The sequence below is a fragment of the Schistosoma haematobium genome, chromosome 4 (assembly GCF_000699445.3).
Source record: "Schistosoma haematobium chromosome 4, whole genome shotgun sequence".
Lineage (NCBI taxonomy): Eukaryota > Metazoa > Platyhelminthes > Trematoda > Strigeidida > Schistosomatidae > Schistosoma > Schistosoma haematobium.
The window spans coordinates 11532178-11556499 of NC_067199.1; the positions used below are offsets into that span (position 1 = coordinate 11532178).

The window sequence follows — 24322 nt, forward strand, 5'->3', positions numbered from 1 at the left end:
ACTGTAATCATTCTACGGATCCATAGTTTGGTTTTAAGTTTGTATATACGATTCGTTTAAATCTATCTAGATTTCTTCGTATCCAACTCCTAAAAATAGCCGAAGCTCTTACCGTCAATGAACTCAAGCCAAACTATGCGTAAAAGGAGTACGTCCTATCGTTATCGTTACCTTGGACTTAATTATTATTATTATTATTACTTCATTCCCCTTTACTTATGTTTCATATCCTCATTATTTTATTCATAAGTACTCATCATATCACTTTAATTATTTATTATTTTACACCTGTATGACCTTTAGTTATTGTGACAAAAACATTTAAGTCATGTTACTACATTCACACTATAATCCGTTACAAATTTAATAAGTCTATTGTTATTATTCGTATTGCGTAATCTAGTATTACAATCTTTTTATCACATCACTTGGTTATTCGTGTTCACATTTCCTCACGGAACTAGTACTTTAGGAGAAAAACCATGTATATGCGATTGTACAGCTTGATAATAAATTCGTTGAAAAGAGATCCCTTCGCTGAACTTCTTTTCATTTTTAAATATGGATAAGTAGATTAAGGATTGAACATTTTACTTTTATCGCCGTAATTAGTTCGTGGAATTGATTGAAAGCTGTAAATGCTACTTAATACTGATAATGACTATTGTTAGACTGATAACTAGCATAGAAAATTTATCTAGATGCATTCGTATGTGATACATCTAGTTCTAAGAAATTGGAGAATTTTACGCACATATATTCGTTTTTGAAATTACAGACGAATATACAAATATGGTTTTCTTTACGTTGATTAACAAGTTTGGTATGTCTATATAATCCCAAGTGATTGTCAATTAGTTTACAGTTTTTACACCTTATGGTAAATAGAACTTTTCATTTAATATGTGTAGCGTCTATTCGTGGTTTCTTATTAAGAGGAAACTGTGTTACCTGGTCAGTAAACATCGAAGAGTGCATACAATCAAATATTAAACCTCAAAAGAGCATGAAAATTTTAAATCACCAAGTATGAAATTCAGTGGTTCACATATCTCAGTCATAAGCAGCTTTCTTCCGTATCGCGGTATTATGTAATAGACCGGTTACCTTTCTCTTTGTATGCTCAGTTCCACCGTCAGCATTTGAGGTTTGATGTGGAAGCCGCTGGGATAAGATCCGTGAAACATTCAAGCTTTCAGTTATAACGAGATAAAGATGGTAACAGCAATCGGATTATCGTTACTGCATCCAAATACAGATTGCTGTACCTTAGCATTAATAACATGGTTTTAACACTGAAAGAGACGAATCCTTAGGGAACAGTGATGGTCAAGCACAGTGTCCCCTAATATCTTCGAATTGGACGGTTCAGTTTTTCTAAGCATAGTACGGAACTGCTCTTATCGATGCGTCGTAAACCTAAACTTTTGCGTCTAGACTAATATCTTGACAATGCCTTAGATTGATGAAAATCACAATTTACGACCTAAATTGCAAAATCATGAATCAGTAGATTCCAATGCAGTGGTATTGTACGCATCTCAAGCCCTGAAAGTTTCAGGTTATATTCTGCGTAATATTGTAGAAAAGTACTTTACTGAGATGAGTCCCAAACTAAAATCCGTAGAAAACCACTTCATTGAAGAAAGTTTCTGCTTGTCAACGTGCTTAGCAAAAAGGCAGCAGATAAAAACTAGATAAGGTATATAAATCGCTATGATTCTCAGAACCTTGGAAAAACATGTTGGTGTTACATCCTCTAGTGCAAAGTTTCTTTTCGTGCAGAATTAGACCTCTATATGTAAATAGTCGGATCCCGTCTTTTTGACTTAAATAAAGGCCTTTCAGATGCCTATCATTAAGGAAAAGTGATTTGTTGTTTATTACCATTATATTTCTTAAAAAGTTGTACTAAGTCTTGATTACCATTGCGAATTACTCGGTTACATATAGGAAGTCTAAATATCATAAAAATAGAGTAAATAAATCACTAAAAAATAAACACAATTGTTATCCTTTTGGTGGAGCGGCTGTTAACTAAGTCTCATGTTCAGATCCTACTGTACCTATTTCAGCTTGGACTGTTAATTAATATCCCTAGCCACCACAAAAATAATGTGACTTAAAGCTGACCATATATACTTCGACTTTATAAATAGATCGTGTTAATATATTGAAATATCAAAGAGTTGCTAAGTTTTATGGTAGTTGTTGGAAGGCCTGTTCAGTGCTTCTGGATTTTCAGTGGTTTCCCAACTAGTGCTAGTTTATGCTTTAAATTATTTTTATAAATTTAGCCTATGAGATTTTAACCCCTTATGTGGATAAATATATTTGCAATTGATTAATCATTGGAAAATGACTATTGCCATGTTTGTCGAGCGTTACAGAGCATCAGTTGTTTTCGAGTTTATGGGTACACGCCGAATAGTAAGACACCTGTGTCCAGAGTGTCTTGTCGACTATCTCCAACCACCACCTTACATATATATATATATATATATATATATATATATATATATATATATATATATATATATATATATAATCAGTTTAAACTCCATGAGAAATTACTCTAATCGTTTTTGTTTCGTTATGTTATGGTACATGTATCTCAGTTACTCTTACCGTTTATGAAAGCTGCGTAAGTTGGTTTTAAAAATGGTTGTAACTTTTAAAACGCTACTGATACTACCTGGGTACTGAAATCAAAACTGATGGAACTTTGTCCAAACCCAAAATTCGTTGGTGAAAACAGATCACTTTAGTCAGTAAGTTACTGCTTCATATTTTTAACTAATTTTTCTTACGAACACGATGTAAACTCATCCCTCCACATCAAAGTTTGAGTTAAAAATAATTTTAGTGCTTTTTTCATAAGAAAAACTAAACAAAATCAGTAAGACCTCAAAGCATATTGAACAGAAGGTTTTCTTACCTCAGTATCTGTTAACTGTGTTTTATGGACAAGCTATTGACTGTTCATTTTCTGGTATACGTTAATACTGAATGTTAAATTGTTCAACAATCTATTGACAACGTACTACTTTCTATTGACTTATCCAACTTCCTCCACGTCGTTTCATAAAAGTTCATCTAGTATGTTATATGCTTTAATAAGTGACTTGACCTCATGACTATATTGTACAGATTAGTACAAATTCATGTGAGCAATTATAATAACGATTGGAATTTTCAAGTTCGCGGATAATGGTGTATTGCCTGTATTTATAATATTTACTGCTTGTCGATCAGTCATTGACAAAAATAGGACCCAATATGAATACTCATCGTACTGCACTGTCATACCTAATATCAGCGTAGCGAAAGAAGAGTTTTTAAGATGGTAATCACAGACGTTAAAAAAGTATCAATAGCAATCATGGTAAAAAGTGAACATAGTTTGAAAAAAACTGATAAAACTGAGGGATAAAAAAGTATAGGTAGTAAAAATGCCAATATTCAATGAGACAAAGGACTGATGTACCAAATGATATTAATCCACGTCACTTATGATATCCTAATTTTGTTAAATTCATTCTCATAAGAGCATCTAAAGTAATGTATTCAGTAGTTAGACACTTAAGCAAAATTCTCTTGAACGTATCAAACATTTTGGATTTTTTCTTCTATATAATGTCATAATGTGGTTTAATGTTTTATACATGTAAAGTCGAGTAAACATCTGTTGAGTTTTGTAGGAATTACGTAAAACAATAACAATTAGTCGGTAGTTGTTATACGCTACTAATTTATTAAGCATATAATTGAAAATTTTAAATATATTTAACATTTAAAAGATGGAACATTACATAAACGAACAGTATAATTTCTGGTTAAATTCTTATTAGGCTTTACTATAATATGCAGTGATCTTTAGATTGATACATGAAATTACTAAACCAATCAAGACGGTTTATGAGTCTGTACTGACCTTAATTCATCAAGAGAACGCGATTGGTTTAACGGAAACAAGTATTATAACCGATTGTACCACGGGTCGTTTTACTACACTTGTTTGTTTAACTGTACTAAAGACATTCTCTAATTGACTCATGACCTCAACTGTTTAAATTCTTTCTTCCGTTGATTGTGACCTTGCACGAATTCGGTTACACTCAGTAACCCCACTTGTACGCCTTTGGTACGATCTCGGTATTCTTTCGATACTACGAGATCACCAACAAATACATCACTACTACAGCCATAAACTGCCTTCCGATATTTGACCTACAGAGGATCTTATCGGTTAATTGGCACGTAGTCTCCCTGTAGTGGTGATAATAGTCAACCGCGACTCTACGCCTCACTACGAGTGATAAAAACGAAAAACACAAATTGGTAATGTGATTATAGATGTATTAGTTGTGATGAAAATAGTAAAGGCTTGAATCAATGTCTTATAACAGGAAGTAGTAGATCAAAGACTTGGAAAAATAGACATTGAAATGAAATTCATTAAAAACCAACAAGATTACCAAATAAGAAGCATCCAAACAATTAGACTGAAGAGTATATTCAAATAAGGGATGAAGAAGAACAAACTCGGAAAGAGTATGGAAAATGATGAGTGAAATCACTTGTGAAGCCTAGTTGGGCCAAAGAAGAGATAAGGGTGTTAAAAATTTCTTATGATTACCGAGACAGGTTATTGGTTGGGATCACTATAGTTATTGTTACCTGTAAGAGACGTGGTTGAATCCCATAAAGAAAAGTGGTAGGTGTAAGACAAATTACTCTGAATGATTTAGTTTTATCTATTACATGACCACTGTTGACCAGGAGTGGTAGAACAAAGATTACTTATTGTTTTGATCATTTCGTGGATCCTTCATCCTCTCCAATGAACATGGATCTAACCTCCTACACGAACAGGCTTGCAAACGCAATGCGTTCATTTGAACCTGTTTCCACTCGACCGCAATCAACTGATGTTTTCGTTCAACCTGACCTACGATATATTACACACGTCTTCGTGCGTCGAGACTCGCATCGACGAACTTTCGAATCAGCATACGAAGGACCTCTCAAAGTTCTTCAACGCGAACTTAAGTACAATAAACAGAGGTCAACTTTACTAGATATTCTCTTCACCGCTTAAGCCAGTCTATCGCGTAGCACATCACTAGCTATGTCTCCATTGATTTGTAGTCTCAGAAACAGGGATTTCTCATCAGCCGTTGACATTGTAGCGGTAAATAAATCTCCAAAATAAATAACTCTCTAAGTTTTCGACATGGGATGCCGACCACAAGTTTTAATAGACTCACCTAGCTGAAGGCGCTCGGTCATGCATCCGCACCAGATCGCGAGTGGGTACGCCGTGCTCAACATCCGCTGCAATCGCTAGCCAGATTAGATCAGACGATCCTAGATATATTGTTAACTTATCGAATATATCTTCAAACCCCCTGGCTTCTGTCTTTTGATTTCACGTGGTGGGTACGCTTCATATAGAAGGTGTTACTGGTTAAAGAGTGTCAAACTCGAATACCTGTGGCACCTTCAACATCACTATCTTTCTGTTCACTTCAGCCATATATTCGTCAGAAAACTGCGGTTAACTCATATCAGTCAGTATATTATGAGTAAACTGTAGTTACTTATTTATAGCGTTTGTCGAGCATATTTCGATAGCTCCACGTGCAAGATGTCTTACTATGTTTCTCTTACAATAAGTGAGTACAAAGCTAAGGAAATGTTTTTTATACCAGCAAACCTATTCTATACATCCATTTGCCGATCAAACCATTATCTTTTCTGTTTAGCAAAACGTGGATGAAATGCGTCTCGCCATCGATATCTTGCTCACACGTAAGTCTGCTAGGTGTATACTGTTAAATAGTCTTAAGAGGATTCTGAGTAACGTTTATAAAAAATAGACATAATGCATTAAGGTAATGAGAAAGTGATGGTCATTAACTTTAATGACTCAAAAAACAATGATTAAGAATACCCATCCCCTTGTAGAATTGTCAGTCCCTACACGGATTATTCAAAGTTCCTACGAAACGTCTTGGATTTTGGCGCGGAATCCATTCGTCCATTTGGTTAAGGAGCGTTTTTGGATTTTAGCAGTCAGTTCGTGATGAAAAATCTGGGTCTAATTCCTAACCCTAACCATCAACTCTAAATCGTAATCCTTATTCTTCACACAGGTTTATAACTCTCATTTAGCCCTAAATGTTAGGTGGATATTCTCAAGGTCACTTTAACTTCACTCATAGTCGTCCATAAATTATATATTTTATGGTGAGAGTATATAGTCTCACCGTTGAAATTTCCCAGTATTGGGACCATATGCATGAGACTCAGTTGACTTCTAAAATCAGTAGTAATTTACGGTTATTAGGCAGGATGTTAGTTACGTATGGTTAGAATAACAAGTAGTGACAACCCAGCTGAGCGGTTACTACAAGTGGAGCATGACACTCTACACATAGACCAACGTTAACTGTCACCGCGCAACAACCAAATGTCTGTCGCTGTAGAGACAGCGAAACGTCACTGAGACCCAACATGCTGAATTACTTCTACGTTTGGCAATATATCACTGGGAAGTATCAAACATCGTGTAATAGTTTAAAGTATTTGAATTATTGTACGAACTAGAAATTCCCAAAATAACGCAATCTAAGTTAACAGAACTAGGTGAGTACTATCGAACATCGTCAACGACGACTAACGCCCATGACCATACGGCGGTGGTTTTACTCTGTTTCCCCGACCTATACTTGCATCATGTTTGTTCTATATGTTCATCGAATTAGCCACGGTAGTTGGATATCACGGCAGGTTAGTCCACATTAGGTATTGACTTCTACGTAGGCTTGGAGGTCACTGTTCCCTCATAACTCGGGTAAACCTTCTTTACCAGTGATATCCACTTCAGTCCTGATATGAATTAACTTAATCGGTCATGATTACTCAATAAAACCTCAAAAATCAAAAGCCAGGTCACTTATGACCATTTTCCTTAAGTAAACTTGTATACATCTTATACTGATCTCGTTAAGTAACATGCTCAAATGATATGATATTGAAAGTTTAGTATGAAGTGTTTTTTATGGTTATACATCAGTAGATCACACGTACAAATTGAGAGGTCTGTAAGAATAGTGAAGGATTGTAGATCACGTAGTGATTAATTATGTTACATGTGAACTGACTTGACAATCAGATTGTCTTCGTTCGAGTTTAGCATGGAGATAATTGACTCAGTCTACCAACCCATCGACTTAATACAATTAGTAAACACGGTCACGTATACTTTATTGTATATGAATAAGAGTCAATGACCAACAATATCTGAGTAATTAATGGGGTAGAAAATGGCACATTTCCTAGTCACGCTTCTTATCTGTACAGATATGGAGAGGTTTTTGTAGATTTGTGATCCAGGAGAACAATATATGTCTACCTCTGTTTAATACTTAAATACGAAATTTATGAAGATCATTTGATAGCTTAACTGTTAAAAATACGTTGTAAGACGAAGAATATTTAAGGACTGAAATTGTGAACCATATATGTTCGGTTAATGAATCTGACTAACAGACTGGAAACTTGGAAGTGGAAAGTAATCGGAATCTGCATGAAGTCCCGAACAAGTGATCGAACGATATTCAAATTAAGATGTTGAGATGTAGTAGACTCATATACTTTCGAACATCTAAGAGAGTTCGTGAAAACCCACAAGTCCTTGAATTTTGATTTATGCATTTTTTAGACTACTAAGTCTACCGTGTAGGTAAATCAGATAGGCTGATACGATCGTAAAATTCCGCCAAATGTAGATGAATATATTTTTTAAGTGTTTCTGCTCTGAGGAGTCTCCAAATGGTGTAGTCTACGAATGAATATGTTGCCGCAGGTTGAGGTATAGAGTTCGAATTGTCAATAAAAAAATAAGAGTTGTTGGTTGACTGATAAGTTTATTAACATTTTTCCATCCTTTTAAGTTTGTCATTATAAAATGAGATCAACAGAATGCTACAATTCTAACAGTCACAACAAATTCAATTAAAGTTTGTAGCCAGACCACTTAGAGTCTTTCGTTATCCTGAAGAAATCACGTGACGACTTGGAGTTTTCAGGGAGAAACTTTTTTTAGAAGGGATTGTAGCAACCGGACTATATAATATTCCTATGAATGAGGAAAACGATCCAATCAAACAATGTCCGATCAGGCTGAAGTGTTAATTTTTTTGGTGTATATATCTGTTTTGGGTCACTAACAATCAACAATTTTATGGAAACAAATTGGTAAGTAATTTACACAGTATATATCATGTCAATATCCCACAATGTTAATTTCTAACTTTGATCCGAGATGTTGTGCGATCACCGTATTGACATTTATCAAATTCTTACTAGAAAAAATTTCCATAGTTCTGATGAAAAATCGTGACAAAAGGTGTTCGACCATGTCAAGTGTGAGGTAGTGATTTTCGAAGATAATAGGAGACGGTCTCACAATACAAATGACTGATTGAAGCTAAACATCAACACCGCTGGATGTCGGTCCAGAAGTCTGCGGAAGGAAGATCCTTGGTTAGATTCACGCGTTTGAGATTGTTGATGCCTTCTGCTGGAAAATCCCATGCTGAGACGAAAATGTTGTTCAAATCTTTCAGGTTTCCTGTGGTGGATTTACTTAAACCCGTTTATGATTTTAATGAAAATCAACAATCTCCACGTCCTAGTACTGAAAATTTCTTTGGGTCACAAAATTTCTACTGAGGTATCAAACCATTCTCTTAGTACATTGAAAACGCTCAAAATTCAGCGGGAAATCGATGCCTAGATTCTTTTCCGTGGTGGAAACTATAACACTGGAGTCAATCCAGAAGTATGTAATGGATGGAGTTTGCTGGTGTTCTTGTTAGTTCAGCTATTTATCTTATGTAAGCATCCATGGAGAGTCAAGACATCTTCTGGACCTCTAGATCTTAAGGCCATTAAAGTAAATGAAAGTTTGAGAGTCCAGAGATCTAGACATACTGTCTGTCTATAGATCATCTCTTGACACATCAAAACAAATATTATCAAACTTGCACATACAATTATCTTTTTACAAACTTTAAACGTAGGTCTCATGTCACATTCAATGCACTGGTAACATTGAAGCGCATTTTTGGCCAGTTTGATGAAAGAACTTTCCACATAATCTCCAACAGTTTCATTCGTCCCTATTTAGAGTACGGAAACATAGTATTTCCTCCCTCACCCCCAAAGGATTAGGACATTATGGAACGTATCCAATGGCGAGACAAAACATCAGTTCGGCGACTTACATTCAAACCTTATGAAGAGCGCCACCAATCACTGAACCTTTGCCCATTAGATTACAGACGTCTCAGGGGTAACCTTCTAGTGGCTTACAGTATCCTAAATACTTATGAACACCCCCTTAAACATCTACTTAAGCTTAGTATCCATACAAAGCTAAGGAGTAACACTCAGAAACTGGAGACACAACACAGTAGGATGGAATGAAGACACAACTTCTACTCTTTAAGAGTCATTAAATGCTGGAATTCGCTGCCGTCCGAGCTAGCCCATGCGGCTTTCTAGGAGTCCTTATTAAGAAAACTTAAGTCAATTGACATATTCCTAAGGACTAAGTATGGTATCATACTATAGTTTACCAATTTCTTTATCCTCTTTTGCCGACAATATACCTAGGTTCTTGCTTGGAGGTATTGGTAGTCAGTTGCTACTAGACACAGAAACCCATTAAGCGAAACATTTTGAACCAGATTTCAGACACAATTTGTACATTGAGGGCGCATAGTTTAAATGGTGACCTAGTCCGGCTATATAGCTGCAAGCACTTTCACCGGTTGAATATCCTTATTATTAAATAGGTTTGTTGGGATATGGGAGGTGTAGTTTGTTCTGTCATTTCTTTTGCATAACCAAAATTTTTCAGTTGCACTATTTCCTACTTCGTTTCGTTAAACGAATATGTCATTGATACTCATCTGCACACAACTGACGTGAAACTTACATTTAATAAAGGTAGATTGCTAGCTCCAGTGAGATTTGTTTTATCGCTGAGCTTACAGATGGCTGCATCGCTCACCATCTTGATTTTAGAATTCTGAGGCATATGCTTAGTATTAGACGTATTGATACTATTTAGCTAAATGTTCGTGGTCCTAAAGTGAAATGAATAATGGCAAGTTCGAACTTGTAATGGATGTACTGAATTCTAGTTTGTATTGACAGCTATTAGTCATATGGAATCTGAGTTAACTTGATATATTTTAGTTCTTCAGTGGATCGTTCGCATCCGTCTAGTGCCTTACGTCTCTCTGATGACAAGTATATTCATAGTGTCAATGGAAAATCAAATATGTCCTCATAAGGCTTTTCTTTAATATATAATGACAAAATGGACCACACAACTAAACATTATAAGTAAAAGGTACAAATTGATAATGTGGTTATAGATGTATTAGTTGTGATGAAAATAGTAAAGGCTTGAATCAATGTCTTATAACAGGAAGTAGTAGATCAAAGACTTGGAAAAATAGACATTGAAATGAAATTCATTAAAAACCAACAAGATTACCAAATAAGAAGCATCCAAACAATTAGACTGAAGAGTATATTCAAATAAGGGATGAAGAAGAACAAACTCGGAAAGAGTATGGAAAATGATGAGTGAAATCACTTGTGAAGCCTAGTTGGGCCAAAGAAGAGATAAGGGTGTTAAAAATTTCTTATGATTACCGAGACAGGTTATTGGTTGGGATCACTATAGTTATTGTTACCTGTAAGAGACGTGGTTGAATCCCATAAAGAAAAGTGGTAGGTGTAAGACAAATTACTCTGAATGATTTAGTTTTATCTATTACATGACCACTGTTGACCAGGAGTGGTAGAACAAAGATTACTTATTGTTTTGATCATACTCCTTCCCAATCACGAACGTAACTGTTCTCTAACTCATTAACTAAGGTCGACTCTTTGAACGTGCACCTCGTCTCATCTTAATAAGTACGGTGCTAGCACAAAAGTTACCCACAAGAGGTCGTGTGTTGCTGGACTCAAGCAATTTTCCCTTGGGTACTGTGGTCACGTTGTTGGGTCACTAAGACCAACTCTAACCCAATTTCCTTTTCAGGTACCTCTAGAATAACCCTTACGCTGTGTGGGCAACCGGGAAATAAAAACTGCCCTCAGATTCCCAACCACACTCAAGAGCACCCTATTTGATTTCTTCAAAAAACTTCGTCGGTAACTGATACAGTCAATATATTGCGAATAAACTGTAGTTACTTATTTATGATCTTTATCGAGCAGATTTTGCTGGCTCTATTTGCGAAGTGTCTTATTAGGTTTCTCTTGTAACAAATGGGTAAAAAGCTCAAGATATGTGTGCGAATGGTTTATTTTGTTGTTTTGTCACATGGAGTACGCTAATCGAGATATAGGATGTATCCATCTGTTCAGATCTAGTTGCGTCCCACTTTTATGTTCATAAACAAAAGCCATTCTAGACCGTTATATGTACCGGTAGCCACCATAACATGAAGTCGCTATAGTTTTTAACATTTCACGCTTTGTTCAATCCAGTATTTCGGAAGATTTATTTAAACCACCATCTAATTTAAAAATAAAGATCCCAGTTCAATATCTTCCTGTTTGTGTTCGTTCACTTGCTGAAAATATCTGATCGCGAACAAGTGGATCTTAAGTATTTTTAGGTAGGAGGATGGAGACTTTTGGATGTGTAAACTCAGTACTCCGAAATATTTTACTACTGAAAACGCAAATTTATGGAATAGGTAATGCATGAAATTTTTAGGACGGACTTTTTCCAACCTTCATTTGTGAAAAGACAGTATCTATGTAGATGCTCGTTATCTGTAAGAAGCACTTTAATGCGGTCGTACCTTAGCACAGTAGGCAATACGACTTCGCCTTCGGGCCTTGAGTTTCTAATTTTAGTCCTACCCTTTTTCTAGCCGACCTGCCTAACGTGGTTGGACCTAAAGAGCCAAAAGTCCCACTCAATACATCTCGATTGGGTCATTATGATAGGCAAGCCCAACCGCCAAGTAAAGTTAGTAGTGACTTTGGATTTGACTGATGGACCGAGAAATCTTGCAAATGAAACGGTCCATTACCATGTACATTGGTTTTACGCACACGGTTTCTAGTGTTTCTGTACAGATTTTTCTATTTAAAGCCCTCAAATGCCCTGGTATGGCCGAGGGTGGGGTGGGGTGGGCCCGCCCCCTATCGAAATGCTCTCACAAGCCACGCGTATACAGCCTCTGTCAGGGGAGTCCCACTCACTGCCTTCTCGTGGCGGGGGTGTTGTTTACGAAAATGAGAGGATGAAAAGCGAATGTCCGGCGCTTTAACCGGATCCCAAACCAATGGTGCACATGGGCTCCAGTATCCTGAAGGAACAAATGGCGTATGAACTAATCGTTGGTCACCGGGTACCATGGGACTGCATCTCTTCATGATGCTCCACTGCCTTGTGGGTTAGACCTTTAGGTTAAAGGCTCGGGGTGTGGCCCCCTAAGAAAACCACCTGCTTCAGTCTGGGCACCTGGGCAGTATCACAGCCCACACACACAAATATGGTGTGGGGCATATATATTTGGTGCCCTCTTCTACCAATATCTGTGTTCAAGTAAATAGTAAAAGTAGTTTCTATTTAAAGCTCTATTACTTGTTATTCGGTGTTTTGGACAAACTTCATTTCATATTTCATGGTTTAACATTTTTAGTTTATCTTGAAAAATTTACTGACTATATAGTTGGATATCTATTAGTTTAAGGCAATTCCATTTAAATTCTCAAGTTATCCACATGGTAAGTTTAAGTGTACCAAACAGTGAGCCTTCCTCTTCTTTTAGAGTTGCCGAAGCTTTTCCTGTGCATTTGAGAAAAAAGCCAAAACGGTGCATATTAAAGGAACTTATTAAACATCTACTTTGATGCTAACCTTTCGTAAACCCATTACCTTCCCCCTCTCTTTATCTACTAACTTTTTATGTCCGTATGGTCCTTCCGAATACGTTTAACCTCAACATAAATATTATACCCTATCACTACTCAACCAGTTTTCACTACTACTAATTTTCATTTATCTTGTTGAATATTCAGACTATCAATAGCTAGGATCTTAGTTTCTCAATAAAGATAACATTTTCGTGCTATTTTTATTTTACCTCTCTGTTATTATGTCCAAAAAGTTATTGTCGTTATTATTACAATAATTACTATAACAGACGTATTAGTGCTTATCGTTTTGGAAAAGTATTTGTAACTGTACAGCCCTGAAAAGGAAGTCGCCAAAAAGAGAACTCTTTGCTTGTCTAATCTTTCTTGATTTATATCTCAATGGTGGTACTCTGTTAATTTTGAACTTCGCTAATTAAATCTTTGTATTTTAAGTAGATTAACTAGGATTTAGTTGCAACTGTGTAAATTTTTTCATTCCTTATTTATCTACAAATCTTAAGTTTTGATATTCATGCTTTTCATTTAGTCTCTTTGATTCATTGCTTTCACTACCGTTCATATCATTATTTGTATTTGTTCGTTTTTCATATCGTCCGTTTCCTAGCACTATGCTAATACATTATTACAATTTTACACAGCGTTATGTTCTAGGCTGTTTACTACTGGGTTAAAATAAATGTTTACCGTTTGTCTAATTCTCATGTAACCCATCTGGGAAGTATAGGTTTATATTCCCAAGTCACGTTATGTAATAGTTATGCTCCCCAGATACCCAGACCGTAGTAGATGATAGAGAGATTAAAATTGTAGCCTACTGTTTGAAAGCCATATTTAGTAAGTCACTACTACTTCAGTTGATTACACACAGATATGAAGATTGGTGCAATCTAACGATAAATTTCATCAGAAAGATTCATACACATCATTTTTGTTCATTATAATTAATCGAATTTAACTATTTAGATTTGTTTTGTTTCAAGGTATGTTACCACCAAATGACTTATTGCAACTGACGGATGAGGATGTAAAAACATTAAAGAAGTGCAGACAAATCTCATTTTGGAGAGGCAGTCTCCCATTCTCCATCGGTGCTCTTTTAGCTGTTAGTGCTGCTGATAAATATGGATGGTTTTCAAAGCGTAAGATGTTTCGTTTTCCATCTTATTTTTTCGGAGTTACCATTGGTTATTTCGTTGGGCAATTCAGTTGTGCAGGAGAATGTAGACGTATGTTTCTCCAGCTTAACAATAGTCGAATCAAAGATCAGATTCTTAGAATGGAAACTCCCGGAACATTTCAACCTACTCCTGGTTCACCTATAATTGTAAATACACCTGTAGAAAAACATCCACCTATGAATTATGAACAACGTAGACAGTTTTATAATAAGCAACGTGAACAATCTACATCTCCGTACCCCAGTTCCAAACCACCGACAACGATTGAAGAAGAGGATACAACATCCGATCAAACAAACTCAAGTCTATCGTACTTTGATAATGATAGACCAATTAGTTCATTTTATTATGATAATGATGTCTATCGACCTAAAGAGGAATAATTTGGTAACATAAAGAGAAATATGTATTTTGTGAAACAAACTGTTGTACGAATAGTAATATATTTAGTTGCTCTTATTTAATTTTTTTTAGATTTTCCTTCACATTCGGAGATATTTTTTGATTAGTAGCATATATACAGATAATAATTAATTTATCTATTCATTCATCCACCCAATTATCCTTGTTCAGTGCAGATTTCATAACTAATTGTAAATACACGTTTTGTGCGGAGTTTATTTGTTTATATGATAAAATTAAAGGGTCTGTACCGATTTTTGTTTCTAGGAGGTGTTACTCTTACTGAGACTTATTTGTTAAGTTTTTGTTTGAGAATTAACACTAAGACTTGAGAAGCTGTAGCTTGATGTTCTCAGTACGTTTATTAATTAATTTAAATTTACCTTACCGTTGCTTGGCAACAGTCCACGAAGACAATGTTGAGCTGAGCCGTGTAAGTGGATGTAGACTACCTGGTCGAGGTCTGTGGTGTTATCGTAGCCAATGGTTATAGACTTTGGATGACGGCTGAAAATCATGCTCAGTAACGCAAGTATATTCATTTTTTGTCTTTCCTCAGGTCCTAAGTTAACTAATAAACCTTGTTTATTCCAATAATTTTTATTTTCTGTTAGAGTCGTATCTTCGATGCATAATATTTTCTCTTGCCAGTGATACTGTCACTACTTTCACTACTCTGGGATTTACCGTGAAAGTTCTATTTTTCAGTGCTAATGCTGTGTGGTAATTTGAACCGATGTATACATATGACAGGTTCTACGTTACGTATGTCTGTCTGAATAACTCATAACTCAGGTAGAGTCTAAAGAAATAATTATTTAGTATCTAAAATCTTTTCAATGCTCTATAAACGATGTGTGATATTATTCTTTTAAGCATCCCCACTTTCGTACTGTTAGCGGGACATAGATTGGATTAAAGCATGTTCCGTGCACGATAGTGTTGGTGTGCGCTGATTGGCTAATTATTGTCCAATCAGCGCTAGTCGATACTTGTAGGAGACTAGAATCTCATGGAAATACCATTAATATACTGACGTTTTTCTTATTGTACTTCTTACTTCCATCTACCCTTGTTATTTGAAATGTAATTTCTCTCCTGTTCAACCGTGCTCTGATTTGGGAACTTGTCGAATAAATTAGTGTCCATGACTACTAAGCAATAGGAATAGCTGGGTCGTAATAAGAGAGAATTATAACACGTATCAAGCATCAAATGATTTGAAGATAAACAGTTTTATGTGCACAAACTACAAATAAATTAAAGATGAAATATAAGCAATGGTCTTTTTTTAATAGCGAAACGCATACACTATTTTAATAAACATACCGAACGGTTATCATCCAGCTACTGGTTTCAAACTCTGGTATATATTGATACAAACAGCTTGAATTATTGATTCACATTTGGTCATGACACCTTTAATTAGTACTGTTTCCTTGAGTTTTAATTATCAGTTACTAATTGTATTATAAAATATAACTTTCCACGAGATTTCACCATTGAATATCAGGCTTACAAGTAGTTTTTTAAATTTTGACCTGTCAAAACATGTACATTGCTGGAATAAAGTGTAGTGTGTAAGCTACATTTTGCTTTACATATTGATGTAACAAGAACGAAGTGTTACTTGACAAAATGAGTTTGTTAGGATTTACAACTATGTGGGATATTGACTATTATTATTATTTTAATTATGATTATTAATGTCCACTTTGGCTTAGTGGTATCATTTTAATTTCCAGATAAATTTCATTTGTACTGATTAAAAGAAAGAGAAGTTAATCGATATGAAAAGTTTTATTGCATTTGAAGTGTTAAATTATCGGATATAGTTCTCATACTTTCTAACGATGGTAAATTTAGCTTGTATCATGGATTGACTTCGGTTAGTGAGCCACTGATATCCAGGAAACCTGGGCAACTGTTTCGTACTAGTATAGGGCTCTTCAGCAGTACACACCCTCAAATTCTCTAGGGATCGAACCTAGAGCTTTCATGTGCTCCTACTAAGTTGGGACAGTAATTGACCAACGATGTTAATTAAACATCACGCTGTATTACTATATTAATTTGCGATACCAACTGCCTTCACAAATATTTCATAATGTTTCCATATTTCCAAATTTTACATTGAATATGGATCTACAGTAAATTCCCTAACATTTCTGGCTCATTTTTTTTTAGCTAGAAAGAATCTTTTTTGGTGAAAAGCATTGTGTTTTCTCAAATATATATAAGTTCTAATCTGGAAATAGGTTGTTATGAATTTATTTTCAGCCTTTATTAACTGTCTTCAGTAAATCTTCGACTGCAGCTTTATGTTATTATTTCTGTGACAAATGACTATGCTTTACCCTGAGTGATTGCTTAGAAATGACTAATGTTATGTTTTATAATTGTTAGTACTGACTCAATACTAACAATCAAGTTGTACAGTATGATTGTTAGTTTAATATATTGTAGGTTATGGCGGAATAATCCTCTAATTTTGAATTGACTTAAATGTCTCATTTTCTATGCAAGTTTTAACAATCCCATTTCATGTTGTAGCATATTCAATCAGATATTTTTACATTGATGAGGAAAAATCACCGGTAAAGTGAACAAATCACAAAGGCTGTCAGCATTACCATACACTTTTTATTCTTAATATACACTTGAGTGCGTCGCGATTGTTTATTTACCTGATCTTAATTTTTATCTTTTCACTTGTTCTAGTCCTTCACAACTTTTGACATATTATTATTTTTAAGTCTAACTATTTCTTGTCCGAGTAAATGTGCAGTTGACTGACTCGGTTGGTTTCTTCATTGTTGTTTGTAATCTGAGTCATGTAATAAACTGAGATTTGTAAGAGTGACCGTACCGTAAACGAATTGTTGGTTGGAAGTCACTTATAAATTGTTCAACTGAATGGCTTATTTAATGTTTTGGACAGTAATATTACGTTTTCTGACTATTTCCGACTCTTTATGATAGTGAAATGATGGATAGGACTTAATTCATTGGAGAACAAGTGACTTTCAAAACTGATAATGTTCAATCGTTTGTGATATCTGACCATGTTTATTTACTGTGAATATTTTTTTACTACATGCATGCTATTTTAATAAATGGAAAAACTCTCCTACTGAACAGCTATTTTGTCTACTAGTAGCAATTCAGTTAGTGTCTTGAGTCAATAATTCGGAACTTTGAACTATTAACATTAGGCTACATGGTATCATTACATATCATTTATCGATTAACACTATATTCATTGTAACGATTTAAAACCCGCTTTTCAAAACAAAGTGCTGTTACGAAAATTTTAAGTTTTCAGTTTAATATTTAATCATTTGTTTTTTCAACAAACAAGATTTTACTCTAATTGAGTACCATTTTCTGTGTTGTCAAGTTTCAATATAGTGATTAAAAGTAGTATATTTGAATTATCCTCTAAATTGTATTACGAAAGATTAAGATTTTTTTGTGGAAGGATAAGAATATACCAATATATGAAACATATTGGCGACTGTTTCCATTTATTTACATACTGACATCGAAAATATCGCATTTGACCTTTAGATAAATAAAGCCCAATTCAACATCTAGTATGTTTGATATTGCTCCATAGTATTGATGGTGATACTTTGTTAATATGTAAAATTTTATAGTTTAGTGAATGGATCTTTGATTGTTAACACGAAAAAAGGGATGGTAGTCAATAGGGAATGATGTATGGTGATAAGAAGTGTGACCGAGTGATATCTGTTCATGAGATTGAATTGTTGACTTAAGGTGCCGAATAATTTGAGATCAAAAGACATGTCAGATGACCAGAAGAATTGGTATTTTATGTTAACAAGAAATAGTATGCTTATAGTACAAATACGAACACCAAGCAGTCATGATCAGATGACAACTCAGTAATTAGTTAATGTAGATCAGAAATTAAGCTTTGATAGACAAAGCGTACGTTTTGTGAATACTTACGATTAAACAAACTTTCGATTTCGTTTATTTTTATGTTAATATTTTGTGTGTCGTCTTGACACGAAAAAACAATTCTTACTAATTATTTGTTAATTCTTCTGGTATCCTTTCATTTTTGGATAGAGTTAATAGTAGTTCGAAATCCGTCTGAAGGTAGTTAAATCCTGATTCTCTGCAACAATAGATATGGAATATGGATATTCTATTCTATATTGGGTCACATTGACTATCGAGGTGATCCGCACATACGCCGGCCAAGACTGATCACATCTCAGTCGAAATATCAACAACGGGATAATCCAAGTCACTATAAAGTGAATTAAGAAATATGAAGGTTCTAGAATAGTTTGAAAATGTTTGGATAAAATTGTTCTGGATAAGTGTAACATAGTTTTCAACATTAAACTGGCCTCTTCAAATGCTTGTTGAAGGAAACACTGAATATTATCTAACAGTCAGACTATCAAATTTAATATAATTCCGTCTGTATATACCATTATACACTGTCTCTTGTCAACAGATTTTCTTATCATGAACAGTTTGAAACCACCTTATAGTCTATCAAAAGTAATCACGATGGAACTTCAAACTACATCTTACAAAGTATATTGTTTGGACTTATACGGTTCATTTTTAGTGGTAGAAATACAGTATCTTCACTTTGTCGCACTAATATCATTCAGAAGAAATCAAATAGGAATTTATTTAGCAATAATTACACAATATAATGAAACATTAGTAAGGCACGTATTCGCTGAAGTTACCTTTAACATCGATTATAAATGTAGAGTTGCTTAATTATACAATACTTCGTCAAATGTTCGGATATAAAACTTGATAGTTTTGCATTAATAAAAGCTTGTTATTTTATTTTAATGCGTTAGTTCTTATTCATTTTATACAAAGTTTTCTTATTTGAAAAACAATTATTGTATGACATTTCGACTAAACTCTTCTAATATAACGCATAAAGTTGATCAGGAGTTAATCAACTGGTAACTGACAGTATACTATGTAAAAAAGCTTCAACAGATTAGTTAAATAATTTGACAGAGGTATATTGAACATTAACCCGACCCACGACGATCGCTGGGGTATAGCTTTTATTGTAATATAGTGTCTAGTCCTATGTCAAGCCCACGCCATGGTTGAAACTACCCCAACGCTAAAGACAGTTAACGACTCTATCATAGATATAAGTTTAGAGTCATGCTCCTGGTAGTAAGAACATCAAGTATTCAACGCCGCATTACTAGCCGATTAGTAACGATTATGTTCCTCTCATCTATTTATTTACATATATTACTGCATGCTGCATTATTCATTACCCATAAACATTACTTGATTACTCCAGTTAATATTCTATTCCCGTCGTACTGTAAATCAGAACATAGAGTTTAGAGCTAGTCTCTCAAGGATACACTCTTGTTCGTTACATGCAATTCAGTTTCACTCGCCTGTCGTGAACAATCAGGTGTACTGATATTTTTATTATTCCTTAGTACGACTTAATGACACGAGGTCGAGCGCGTCTCCATCAAACGACGTAAACTACACTAGGCTTCAATACCAAAAAGGAATACGACTCCGCATATCTGGTATTCACAGTCACTATTCTGTTCCCCTGGTCATTCTACTAATACATAGTTGACGATAACTAGATGCATCTAATTATACGCGAACGACAACATGCACTGGCTTCGCATTTTATGATTTATCAATTTCAGTACAGCCATGAATATCGTCCATCGATTCATTTCTCATTTTACGGATTGATTAGTCTTATCTTACAAACAGAAACTCTATTCCACGTGAATGTCGATACAATAATCGCTAGTCGACGCTATTTACCTTATTACGGCTTATTATGACTTGTTCATACTCAAATATTCTTTATCTTTATATTCTGTCGGCACCACAGATCAATTTGTCATATTCTACTATACTTATTTTCTGTTGGGGACGATAGATCCCCAAACTCATATTTTTAAATTTTATCTTATCGATCATCGAATCGATTAAATGCTAGATATTTTTATTGGGGTCAATTCATGAACTATCGATTAAAGGCGCAAATAGGTCAATTGATGAACTATCGATTAAATGTACAAATAGGTCAATTGATGAACTATCGATTAAATGTTCAAATAGCAGTCAATTGTTGATTAATGTTCAAAAATCTTCCATGACAATATCGATTGTAAATATTTGTATAAATACGCTTGACTTGTATGCTTGATCTGATCTGCCTGCCTGACTTGTTATCTGCTGTTGTCTGTAGAATACACTTTCTACACCTTACCCAGACTTCTTGATCGAGTTAGCAGAGTTGGGGACAACGGACCAGAATAGGCTATCGAGTCGCTGAATCATTGATCCTTCGTTCGTTCGAGTAAGACGCATCAGTAATCGCATTCAAGCAATAACGAAACATAACAAATTGGCGACGGTGGTTTTGAATTATGGACCCTGTCAAACTTGAACTGTTACTTGAACAGCAGCTAAAATTGATGCAAATGTTAATGGAGACCAAGGTTACGCCTCCCTTACAGCCAAGCACGTCTAGTTCAACCACGGCACCATCAGTAGATGGCATCGCAAATAGCATAGCTGAATTTCATTACGATCCTGATTCTAATGTTACTTTTGAGATGTGGTTCAGGCGATATGAAGATCTATTTAAATTTGATTTCGCCAATCAAGATGATGCTTGGAAAGTGCGGTTGCTACTTCGTAAACTGGGTGCAAATGAGCTGGACAAGTATTGCAATCTGATCCTGCCGTTGAACCCACGAGACCGATCATTTGCAGACACAATTCAAACATTAAGCCAACATTTTGGCGATAACTCGTCACTGTTTAATACTCGTTATCGTTGCTTGAAGCTAACTATGAACGAAGATGATGATTTTCTTACGCATGTGGGCGTCGTCAACCGCGAATGCGAACGCTTCCGGTTAAAGTCCTTGACTGAAGATCAGTTTAAAGCCCTGATCCTTATTTGCAGTCTACAGCACCAAAAGTTCAGTGACTTACGAACAAGGCTACTAAGTCGTTTGGATCAAGAGCCAAAACTCACCCTGAGTGATATAGCTAATGAATATCAACGTCTCATTAATCTTCAACGAGACACTTCTATGGTCCAGAATGGTGGGTCTAGCCGATTTGAAGTACGAGCGGTGCAACAGACACCTCACAAAAACAAACACGTCCCCGCTTCATCCAGTCCATCTCACTCCAGCTCTAGACGACAGACTAAAGCAACTCCTCCTGCTCCTTGCTGGCAATGTGGTGCATGGCACTACGTTCGAAACTGCCCATTTAATCAACATCGATGCAAGAAGTGTAAGGTTATTGGTCATAGGGATGGTTTTTGTCTGACGAAGAAGACTCCAAGTCAATCCAGAAATACCAAAAAGACCCTTCCTAGATCCCGCACCAATTCATTGAGCTTAGTATCTTCGTGTCAAAGCTCATCACCAAGTCAGAGAAAATTTATTACTGTTAACATTAATGGGCATTCATCTAAATTACAAATAGATACAGCATCAGATGTCACTATCCTTTCTCGTAAGACTTGGATCAAAATGGGCAGCCCAAACTTGCAGCATACAACGCAAAAGCCTCGTACTGCGTGTGGTAACTACCTTCACCTGCTAGGACAAATGGAATGTACAGTCACTTTCCGTGATTTGGCATTTGTTGGGGTATGCTACATAACGCCAGCTGACCTAAATTTACTCGGGTTAGATTGGTTCGACCACTTAAATTTAGCTGATGTCCCGTTGAATACCATATGCAACCTGGTATCACAACCCCAACTACGACAACAACCACACGACTTGGAAGTTTATACGAGGAACCTAATGACGCAGTTTTCAACTATTTTCCAACCTGGATTGGGTCGCTGCTCTGCCATGAAAGCAACACTTCGATTGAAAACTGGGGCTAAGCCTGTTTTTCGCCCAAAGAGACCTGTCCCTTATGCAACATTACAAACAGTAGATGAAGAGTTGAACCGCCTTCAACAACAAGGAGTTATCACTCCCGTTTCCTACTCTGCATGGGCAGCACCTATTGTGGTTATTAAGAAGGCCAACGGCACGATACGTATATGTGCTGACTTTTCAACAGGTCTCAATGCAGCTCTAGAACAACATCATTATCCCCTGCCTGTTCCCGCAGACCTATTTACCATGCTGAATGGGGGAAGATTTTTCGCTAAGCTGGATCTAGCTGATGCTTATTTGCAAGTGGAAGTAGATGAAGCATCAAGAGAGCTGTTAACTATCAATACTCATCGTGGTTTGTTCCAGTATAACCGTCTACCTTTCGGAGTCAAAACTGCACCATCTATTTTCCAGCAACTAATGGATACCATCCTATCAGGTATCTCGGGAGTCGCGGCTTATTTGGATGACATTTTAATTGTAGCAACGACATTAGAACAGCTACGAGAACGCACGACATTGGTACTGCAACGCATCAGTGACAACGGTTTCCGGTTACGCCTAGAGAAATGCCAGTTTTATTTGCAGTCGGTAAAATACTTGGGGTTCATTTTCGATGCCGACGGCCGCAGGCCGGATCCTGAGAATATCCGAGCTATCAAACTGATGCCAACTGCTACTAATGTCTCGTCACTACGTTCCTTCCTGGGACTTGTCAGCTATTACTCAGCGTTCGTTCCATCGATGCATGATATTCGCGCTCCACTGAATAGCTTACTGCAGAAGAACAGCTCTTGGAACTGGACTAAACAGTGTGACACTGCCTTTTGTAAACCGAAGTCCATTATTAGTTCGGAATTGCTGTTGACACACTACGATCCAGCCATGCCGATCATAGTAGCTGCAGACGCTTCCGCCTATGGCCTAGGCGCTGTTATCTCCCATCAGTTCCCGGATGCATCGGAAAAAGCCGTTATGCATGCTGCCCGCACACTAACCCCAGCAGAAAAAAAATACAGCCAGATAGAAAAAGAAGCTCTTGCGCTTGTGTTTGCTGTGCGCCGTTTCCACAAGTTCCTGTACGGTCGGAGATTCACGCTTCTCACAGATCACAAGCCTTTACTCGCAATATTCGGGTCGAAATCTGGCATTCCAGCTCATTCAGCAAATCGCCTTCAGAGATGGGCTTTAGCACTCTTGGGGTATGATTTCGAGATCCAGTACCGACGCACTCAACAATTCGGTCAGGCGGATGCCTTATCACGACTCATTAGTGACCAGTTGGCGGCTGAGGAAAACACGGTAATCGCATCTCTGCTAGCGGAAGACCACGCCGAATGTTATCTGACGACCGCAATACGAACTTTGCCGGTATCTGCAGCGGACATACAAAATGCTTCTAAGAGCGACCCCATCATCAGGATGACTATGAGCTATGTCACCAACGGTTGGCCGTCTAAGAAGTTTGATGGTGATATAAAACAGCTGTATCAGCGGCGGGATTCTCTATGCATTGTGAACGACTGCTTGATGTTCGGAGAGAGAGTGGTTGTGCCAGAATCCCTTCGTGCAAAAGTGCTGAAACAGTTCCACCTTGGTCATCCGGGGTTAGACGAATGAAATCCATAGCCAGGAGTCATGCGTATTGGCCGCTAATGGATCAACATATAACAGAATTGGTTGGGAAATGTATGCGGTGTCAGCAAGCGGCAAAAATGAACGCCAAAGTTCCACCAGTTTCATGGCCACAACCTGATCATCCTTGGTCCAGAATACACGTCGACTTTGCAGGCCCGATTAACGGGACCATGTATCTAGTTG

At 36.3% G+C, this 24322-nt stretch overlaps 1 protein-coding gene across 1 annotated transcript; it reads left to right on the forward strand.

Annotated features, from left to right (window-relative positions):
• Positions 1 to 9761: 9761 nt before the first annotated feature.
• On the forward strand, positions 9762 to 16242 carry MS3_00007388 (uncharacterized protein). Its single transcript, XM_012939880.3, has 2 exons — positions 9762 to 9869; positions 13974 to 16242. Exon 2 carries the CDS (start codon positions 13976 to 13978, stop codon positions 14552 to 14554), a length of 579 nt encoding a protein of 192 aa, XP_012795334.1. The 5' UTR covers positions 9762 to 9869; positions 13974 to 13975; the 3' UTR covers positions 14555 to 16242.
• Positions 16243 to 24322: the final 8080 nt, after the last annotated feature.